The 9,230-nt window shown below is 43.2% G+C and overlaps 1 protein-coding gene across 3 annotated transcripts in view; it reads left to right on the top strand.

Annotated features, from left to right (window-relative positions):
* Positions 1-3,504: 3,504 nt before the first annotated feature.
* tead3b (TEA domain family member 3 b) overlaps positions 3,505-9,230 on the top strand; it is a 14,409-nt gene continuing 8,683 nt past the window's right edge. The window contains exons 1-5 of one of the 3 annotated variants that reach the window (XM_079748059.1): positions 3,505-3,687; positions 4,215-4,277; positions 6,367-6,378; positions 7,823-7,951; positions 8,868-8,911. In XM_079748059.1, the coding sequence (XP_079604185.1) occupies positions 6,370-6,378; positions 7,823-7,951; positions 8,868-8,911 (182 nt within the window). In that variant the 5' untranslated portion in view covers positions 3,505-3,687; positions 4,215-4,277; positions 6,367-6,369. The remainder of the gene's footprint in view (positions 3,688-4,214; positions 4,278-6,366; positions 6,379-7,822; positions 7,952-8,867; positions 8,912-9,230) is intronic. The other 2 variants (XM_079748057.1, XM_079748058.1) reach the window with 2 other exon arrangements.

Raw genomic sequence — 9,230 nt, 5'->3', positions numbered from 1 at the left:
TGTGTCTTCTGCTGCTTCCACGGCATCAGCTGTCCTGCTGCTCCCCCCACTGGCCCGGCCAACTGCAGACCCCCCCCGCCTCACCCCCATTGACCCCCCAGGTCCGTCGGTGTACTCTGCCTGGTCCTAACCCCTGCTTCTACGAGGACGGATCGCTAGAAGGGCACATGGACGTGTGTGTGTGTGTGTGTGTGTGTGTGTGTGTGTGTGTGTGTGTGTTGGTCGTATATAAGTGTATACATACTTATATACTTATATATAGAAACATAAAACTGTGTGTAGTATGTGTGTGTGTGCTGGTGGTATAGATGTATATAAGTGTTTGTGTGTGTGTGTGTGTGTGTGTGTGTGTGTGTGTGTTGGTCGTATATAAATGTATACATACTTATATACTTATATATAGAAACATAAAACTGTGTGTAGTATGTGTGTGTGTGCTGGTGGTATAGATGTATATAAGTGTTTGTGTGTGTGTGTGTGTGTGTGTGTGTGTGTTGGTCGTATATAAGTGTATACATACTTATATACTTATATATAGAAACATAAAACTGTGTGTAGTATGTGTGTGTGTGCTGGTGGTATAGATGTATATAAGTGTTTGTGTGTGTGTGTGTGTGTGTGTGTGTGTGTGTGTGTTGGTCGTATATAAATGTATACATACTTATATACTTATATATAGAAACATAAAACTGTGTGTAGTATGTGTGTGTGTGCTGGTGGTATAGATGTATATAAGTGTTTGTGTGTGTGTGTGTGTGTGTGTGTGTGTGTTGGTCGTATATAAGTGTATACATACTTATATACTTATATATAGAAACATAAAACTGTGTGTAGTATGTGTGTGTGTGCTGGTGGTATAGATGTATATAAGTGTTTGTGTGTGTGTGTGTGTGTGTGTGTGTGTGTGTGTGTTGGTCGTATATAAATGTATACATACTTATATACTTATATATAGAAACATAAAACTGTGTGTAGTATGTGTGTGTGTGCTGGTGGTATAGATGTATATAAGTGTTTGTGTGTGTGTGTGTGTGTGTGTGTGTGTGTTGGTCGTATATAAGTGTATACATACTTATATACTTATATATAGAAACATAAAACTGTGTGTAGTATGTGTGTGTGTGCTGGTGGTATAGATGTATATAAGTGTTTGTGTGTGTGTGTGTGTGTGTGTGTGTGTGTGTGTGTGTGTGTGTGTGTGTGTGTGTGTGTGTTGGTCGTATATAAATGTATACATACTTATATACTTATATATAGAAACATAAAACTGTGTGTAGTATGTGTGTGTGTGCTGGTGGTATAGATGTATATAAGTGTTTGTGTGTGTGTGTGTGTGTGTTGTGTGTCTGTGTGTATATAGTCCATTGTGTATGTGTGTGTGTGTGTGTGGCAGTATTAGAATGTGTCTGACTGTGTAAGTGTGTGTATAGTAGTCCTACATATTGTATGTATGTGTGTGTGTGTGTGTATATTGTGTATTGTGTGTGCATATTGTGTATTGTGCATGTCAGTGTGTTTGTGTGTGTATATTGTGTATTGTGCATGTGTTTGTGTGAACGTGTGTGCATGTGTGTTTGTGTGCATATTGTGTAGTGCGCATGTGTGTGTGTGAACTTGTGTGTGTGGCGGTATATGTCTGCCCAGGCAGTGCGGGCTGTGTCCACGGGCCTCGGCCAATCAGAGCAGCTAGCACAGATGTGACAGGCTCCCAGGAATGTGCGGAATGCGGAGGCGCTGGAGGGGGGCGTGGCCAACCGTGGCCTGGGGGGAAGGGGGTGTGGCCAGGGCAGTATCAGCAGACAGGCCTGTTCTGCTGTTCTGCTGGTTCCTAGCGCGCGGCGGCTAGCTAGCGCACTACAGACTAGCAGCGGACTAGCAGGCCGGCGGTACTTTTATGGTAATTGCAGTTGCTGGCGCTAAGGACAAGGAGAGGGAGCTGTTTGTGGAGAGTAGGAATTAGATGCGTTCCTCCCCCCCCCCTCTCTTGTCATTATGTGTGTGGATGGTGTGAAGGCACTGACCTCATGCTGGTCCCAGGCTCCTGTCTGTGTGTGTGTGTGTGTGTGTGTGTGTGTGTGTGTGTGTGTGTGTGTGTGTGTTTGAGAGATTTCTCATGAAAGATTCTGCTGTCCAAAGCGACAATTCAGGCTATTATTCATAATGATACACACACAGATACTCACGCACACACACACACACACACACACACACACACACACACACACACACACACACACACACACACACACACACACAGCTCAAACACAGACATGCACAAACACATACACAAACACACACACACACACACACACACACACACACAAAGTGCAGGCACACACCCACACCCTGTGTCTGTTTGTTTTTATTTGTATGTGTCACACACACGACACGCATACAAATGTCACCATTTATTGTTTTTGAGTATTGTTTTTAAATACATGAATAGATTTTAAAAGGCCAAAGGGATTTTGCCAGCTCAGGACTGTAACTTTTGAGAGAGTTTGTGATCAGTCCCATGTCTATCTGATAGGCTGTGATGCGCCCTTGCTGCGCTGGGGGGTCTATCTATCCACTTTACACCGTAAGCAGGTGACGATTGCATCAACAGCCTGTCAATACGATAAAGGATAATTCCAGATCCCACTAGCCTCGATTTTGAAGGCTTTTGTCTGGTTTACCCAAGCTTAAACAGATCGTGATAAACCACTGGGTATGTAGGCCTGCTGCCCAATGCTTTACTACAGTAGGCCTTCTCTATTTACCCTGTTAAGAAATGGCAGAATAGGAATATGTACTCTTTTTTATTTTAGAAATAGTCAAATCTGATATTTTATTGATATATGGACCGCAGAACTACAAATGTCCGCATTTTTTGTTTCAGATTTCTGTTTTTTTTTGGTCAACACACACAGACGCACACAGAAACACACACACACACAACCACACACACACGCACACACGCACACACACAGACACACAAAAACACACATGCCACACACACGCATGTTGCGACCACAGAAACCCTGCACACAATGAATGAAATGTGAAATAACGATAATATTCTCAAGTGCCCGCAGTGCATTATCTGAGCGGGGAAGATTGTTCCTTCAAGGAAGTTATTACAGAGCCCAAGCAGCGAATGGCCTTTTGCCGCTTAGATTAGAAGAGTGCTCTCTGTCCAACCTGTTTGTGCAGAATGTCGAGCGGAGATGTTATGAAAAGCACGCTGTTGTTTTCTAAGCGCTATAATTGCGCTCCACGTCCCTGCGAGCGCACGGCAGAGAGGTGTCAAATGACGACACAAACGGGCCAAGAAAGTGTTTTTTCTCATGTAATTTAAAGGATAACCCGATTTAGGACATAATACATACATAAATCGTAGCTATAGGACCTAAGAAGAGGTTGACCCATGCTTGACAAATCAATTTGAGTTTGTTTCGCTTCTGGCGAACCCTTGGGAAGGTCACCGTCTTGCGCGGTAACCCAGGGTAGGAGAAAAGCCTTCAGTTCGCGAGGAGAGTGCGCCCTCTTGTGGTCACGTTGTGACATCTTCCTATTCGTTCATATCAACTGTTTCTAATCAAGACCTTTTTTGTTTGTTGTGTTTGTTTTTTGGCTGTAGGTCGCAATGAATTGATAGCAAGGTACATAAAGCTGAGGACAGGAAAAACACGGACACGAAAACAGGTAAAAAAAATTGTCAAGATTCCTCTAAAAATTAAATGCATACATAAGTAGAAACCAATTTAAGATAACGCTATGTTAAGATATATAGAGCATCTTCTAACGTAATATCTTCATATAATTCACAAAGCAAATTTATTTGTATGCAAGGTTTTGTCTGAAACCAAAAAAGAGAGATGTGTGTGTGTGTGTATGTGTGTATGTGTGTTAGTTTGTGTGTTTGTGTGTGTTAGTGTGTGTGTCTCTGTGTTTGTCTGTGTGTATGTGAGTTTGTGTGTGGCTTTATGTGTGTTTTTGTGTGTGTGTGTGTGTGTGAGTGTGTGTCTGTTAATGTGTGTGTGTCTCTGTGTCTTTGTGCATTCTAGTGTGTGTGTGTGTCTCAATGTGTGTGAGTGTGTGTGCATGGTGTGCATCTATGCGTGAGTGTGTTTTCTGTGTGTGTCCATGTGTGTACATATTTAGGTGTGCGTGACGTGAACCTGCATGTTCTCATCCTCGATCCGCTCAAATGCTGTCTCACACGCCCCCAGGTGTCTAGTCACATTCAGGTGTTAGCGCGGAAGAAAGTGCGCGAGTACCAGGCCGGTATCAAGGTGGGTGCTGCTCGAAGGCCCCCCAGAGCTACCGATAGGGGGCCTCTCTCTCCTTCCTCTTTTGGTTACGGCTCTTCCTCTTCCTCTCCTTCCCTTCGTCCCTTGTTTCCTTCTATCCTCCTCCTCCTCCTCCATCCTCCCTCCTCGGCTCCTCTCCTCCGCAGGTTTCTAGCCACTTGCAGGTTCTCGCCCGGAGAAAGTCTCGCGAGATCCAGTCGAAGCTGAAGGTATGCGCTGCCAGGGGGCCTGTGGGTGGCTCGGGGGACACGCTTGGCTTGTTCGTCTCTGATTGGCCGCTCGCTTTTTTTTTTTACTTTTAAAGAGCAAAAGCTTGAACGTAAATCTGTCGGTTGTTTTTGATACGTGGACGATTTTAAAACGGAGCTTTGCTAGCCGCATGCATCCCACTTTTCTTTTTAGGATTCACGCTTCTAAACACTGAACAATACTTTAAAAATATTTCATTTTTGCGCTCTGCTTCTGCATCGTGCATGCAAAATGGTTTCAACGATAACCAATAACCTGTAGGACCTATGTTCACGCTTTAGGGCCACGCAACAAACCTTCCACCACCTCCTCATTCCTTCACAATAAAAGCGTACTGAGCTGAATGTTGGTGCAGCCACTGCCATAGTGCAACTTCACGCTATGATGATGAGCTTAGTGTTGAAATGATTGTCCCTGTCTTTATTTTTGCGCATGGTCGTTCTAAGCCCCAGTACAGCTTTTTCCCAATTTCCTCCTCCTCCTTTTTCTATTCCTCCTTTTCCTTTCTGTGACTTCCTCTCTCTTTTTTTTTCTTTTTCTAATTCCTTGATATATTCCATTTCTTTGATATATTCCATTTCTTTGACGTAATACTTTTCATTGTGTAACCTTATTCCCTGTCTGACTTCTCTGAAGAGTAATAATCATAATCATTTGACCTATAACCTGTAACTTATTAGTTTTATGCCTTCTTCCTGTTCTGTTATTGCAATACTGTAGAAGCTGGTCTTGTGTGAATCTATAATGGGAATTGTTGTTTTGGATTATGTTTAATCGTGTCAGTCTGAACTGAGAGAGAACCTTTCTTTCGTCTTAACTAAATACCTCTTGGGAGATATCTTACAGCAGAGTCCCTCTATAAACTAGACGAATCCCTATCTATTTCTGTATTTTCCTGGCATTTGCATTAATCTAATGATCCAATCCAGCAAATTCACTGATCCTATACCACAGACATCTTCTCTTGAATCGATTGACTCTCCTGATTGCGAATCTAAACCTTTTCAATTCATGTATTAGTTGTGCCATGTCACAATTAATAAATGTATTGAAAAGCTATATTCCTTTTGTGCATTGGCTTAGTTAATACTGAATAAGTGAATTTATATTTTTCAGTATATATAAGAGATTTCTGTACCAGACAGTAGTCTCTGTTAGCCCCACAAACAATTATCAGCCCTACTCATTTTACAATAACATAATATATAATATGTTATTATTTTATAATTACAACTATTATAATTGCTTACTTAGTACAGGACATTAACACAGCAAACAGACTTAACTAAAACTGTTACACTCCTTTTTAGTCTGTTCAGATAATAATGATAATACATTATTATTACAATATATATATATATATATATATATATATATATATATATATATATATATATATATATATATATATATATATGTATATATATACATATATATATATATACATATATACATATATATATATAAAATCATTTTTTTTATCGTTTTTTATAATGAACGTTATAATTTACCTTAGAGCTATCTAAAACAATCTGGAATTACAAAGTCAATTCCATACAGCCCCCTGAATTCATAATTTATAATGAACAGCAAAAGTCTTCAGACCTAACACCTAAGCAGTTATTTACGCTGTTTAAATTAATTTCTGCGTGACACGTACAGCCTAACATAACACACACGTGTCAGAGCTGTGTCTGCAAAGAGCAGAAGCTCCACACAGCCACGCCTGAACAGAACAAAACAAAAACAAAACATGAAAATGTATCTCACCACAGCATTAGAGACTTTCTAGAACTAACGATTTCTCTGTTTTCTGATTCAGGCAATGAATTTGGTAAGTGATTTTGACTTGTGCAATAGCTTCCCCCCCCCCTCCCATTCGCTTACCAGTGTGGTATATTTATCCTGGTTGCTGCTGCCCTCTGCTGGCATGGCACTGCACTGCAACGCTGCTCTGCGTGGTTCAACAGTGCTGAGGACCTCTCGGTAGTCTCCACTGTCGCTTTGCATCCCCCTCCCTGCGGAGCCGTCTTGGCCTGCCGGCACATACGCAGGTGTAGCTTTGCTTGCACTTGGGTGTTGCTCTTTGATTTTAGGTCTATTTTTGTCGTGATCTCTTTTGAGGAGGATATGCCCTGAGCTAAACCAGCTACCGCTAGCTACCGATATTTGTGTCTGTCGCCTCAGAGACAAGATAAAGAGGATAGGGAGGAAACAAAGAAATGCATGGATGAATAAATAAATGGCTAAATTATTTAAAATTTCGTAATAGCGGACGAACTTGTAGGATCAGTTTCCGTAATTCAAAGCTTGTTTAATACCGAAATCCTAGTTTTCCAAACTTTTTGGGTGACTTTGTTTTATTTCTTTTGTGTCGGTTTTTTAAGACCTTTTCAAGATCGTTCTCATCTTAATTCATTAAAGTTTACTCGAAATTCCCATATGATGTAATGGTACCGCTCAGTATTTGATCTTTATGTCACCAACCTTTACTTGTCTCAGGACGAGCGACAGAACCACACGGGGGCGTCTACCATTTCCCTGACCGCTCTCTCTTTCTTTTCCTCTCCTTCTAATCCTCTAAAGTTGTGCTTTCTCTTGCTTTGTTTTCCAAATGTTTAAGATATGTGTTTTTTTCTTAATATTAAGCAATTTTCATTATTTCAAGGCTATTCAGACTTAAGAATATGTTTTTCTCACATATTAAACCCTCAGATTTAGTGTATCGTAGTACTGAACAGAACAGCCTTTGCCTTTTATTTTTAAATTGACTCGTATGCAATGCAGTACTTGTTTTGTATCAATATTCAAATCAAGTGAACAAGATTGGGACTTGAGCCTTTAGCATTCTAGGACATTAACTAAATGTATATCGTCCCTGTTAATTCAATTAATAATATATCCAGATTACCAGGCAAGCATTACCCTTCTGTTCCCATGGCTGCTGAAGCCACTGTAGTCAAGTCAATGCTCCCTATAAATTAAGGACTATTTTACCAACAGCTAAAATGGTTGACATCCTTTAGTGAAATCGCAAGTGGGAGTGCCCACCCAGATGCAGACAAAGATTGGATAGATCAATCTCACCAGTTGGTACAGTCCACCGGGTAGGCTGGTAGACTGATCCATCTACCCATCATACATCTGGGTGGCGTCACTTGAGGATGGATTTAGAGAGATTTGACCCCACCTGGTGGTAAACCATCAAACGGGGGCCCTTAAATGACCTCCAGCTGTGTTATTCTTCCCTCCGCTCACCCGCTCCCTCCCGAACCCAGGATCAAGCCTCTAAGGACAAGGCCCTGCAGAACATGGCCGCCCTGTCGTCGGCCCAGATCGTCTCCCCGAACCTCATCAAGAGCCATCTGCCCCCGCTTCCCCCAGCACCCTACCCCAACCCAGCCAGGGTAAGACAGACTCCGGTCGGCCCTGCTGCGGTACAACACTGCTGGGGTTAGGGGTACCACTGGTAGAGCTCTAACACTGCTAGGGTTAGGGGCACCACTGGTAGAGCTCTAACACTGCTAGGGTAAGGGGTACCACTGGTAGAGCTCTAACTGCAAGGGTTAGGGGTACCACTGGTAGAGCTCTAATACTGCCAGGGTTAGGGGTACCACTGGTAGAGCTCTTACTGCCAGGGTTAGGGGTTCCACTGGTAGAGCTCTAACTGCCAGGGTTAGGGGTTCAACTGGTAGAGCTCTAATACTGCCAGGGTTAGGGGTACCACTGGTAGAGCCCTAACACTGCCAGGGTTAGGGGTACCACTGGTAGAGCTCTAACTGCCAGGGTTAGGGGTTCCACTGGTAGAGCTCTAACTGCCAGGGTTAGGGGTACCACTGGTAGAGCCCTAACACTGCCAGGGTTAGGGGTACCACTGGTAGAGCTCTAACTGCCAGGGTTAGGGGTACCACTGGTAGAGCTCTAACACTGCCAGGGTGAGGGATTCAACTGGTAGAGCTCTAACTGCCAGGGGTTGAACTGGTACAGCTATAACTGCCAGGGTTAGGGGTTCCACTGGTAGAGCTCTAATTGCCAGGGTTAGGGGTTCCACTGGTAGAGCTCTAACTGCCAGGGTTAGGGGTTCAACTGGTAGAGCTCTAATAATGCCAGGGTTAGGGGTTCAACTGGTAGAGCTCTAACTGCCAGGGTTAGGGGTACCACTGGTAGAGCTCTAACACTGCCAGGGTTAGGGGGTACACTGCTAGAGCTCTGACACTGCCAGGGCTAGGGGCTACACTGCAAGAGCTCTAATACCAGCAGGGTTGTGTGATCGTATTCGTTTTAAATGTTTAAAACTTTATTTCTTATCTTCTTATTTTTCAGTTCTGGCCTTCACCAATCCCAGGGCAGCCTGGACCTTCTCAGGAGTAAGTATATCCCATAATTGGCAGTAGTTATAGCCATGGCAACCATCCTAGTAGTTAAAGGGGCGAGGGAGAGGTGGGTGGGATCGGATCTCGAAATGGAATCCGTCAGTCATCAACCCAAACCAGTCAGAACCAGAGGTGCAATGTGACGAGGGATACGATTGGGCGGTAGACACAGGGGGGACGTTATGAGGGGGTGTGAAGTGGTCGTTATGAGGGGGTCTGTAGTGGTCGTTATGAGGGGGTCTGTAGTGGTCGTTATGAGGGGGTCTGTAGTGGTCGTTATGAGGGGGTCTGTAGTGGTCGTTATGAGGGGGTC

Source organism: Pollachius pollachius (assembly GCF_949987615.1).
Source record: "Pollachius pollachius genome assembly, chromosome: 12".
Lineage (NCBI taxonomy): Eukaryota > Metazoa > Chordata > Actinopteri > Gadiformes > Gadidae > Pollachius > Pollachius pollachius.
The sequence above is the reverse complement of the archived record's forward strand: the minus strand, read 5'-3'. Positions and strand labels throughout refer to the sequence as shown.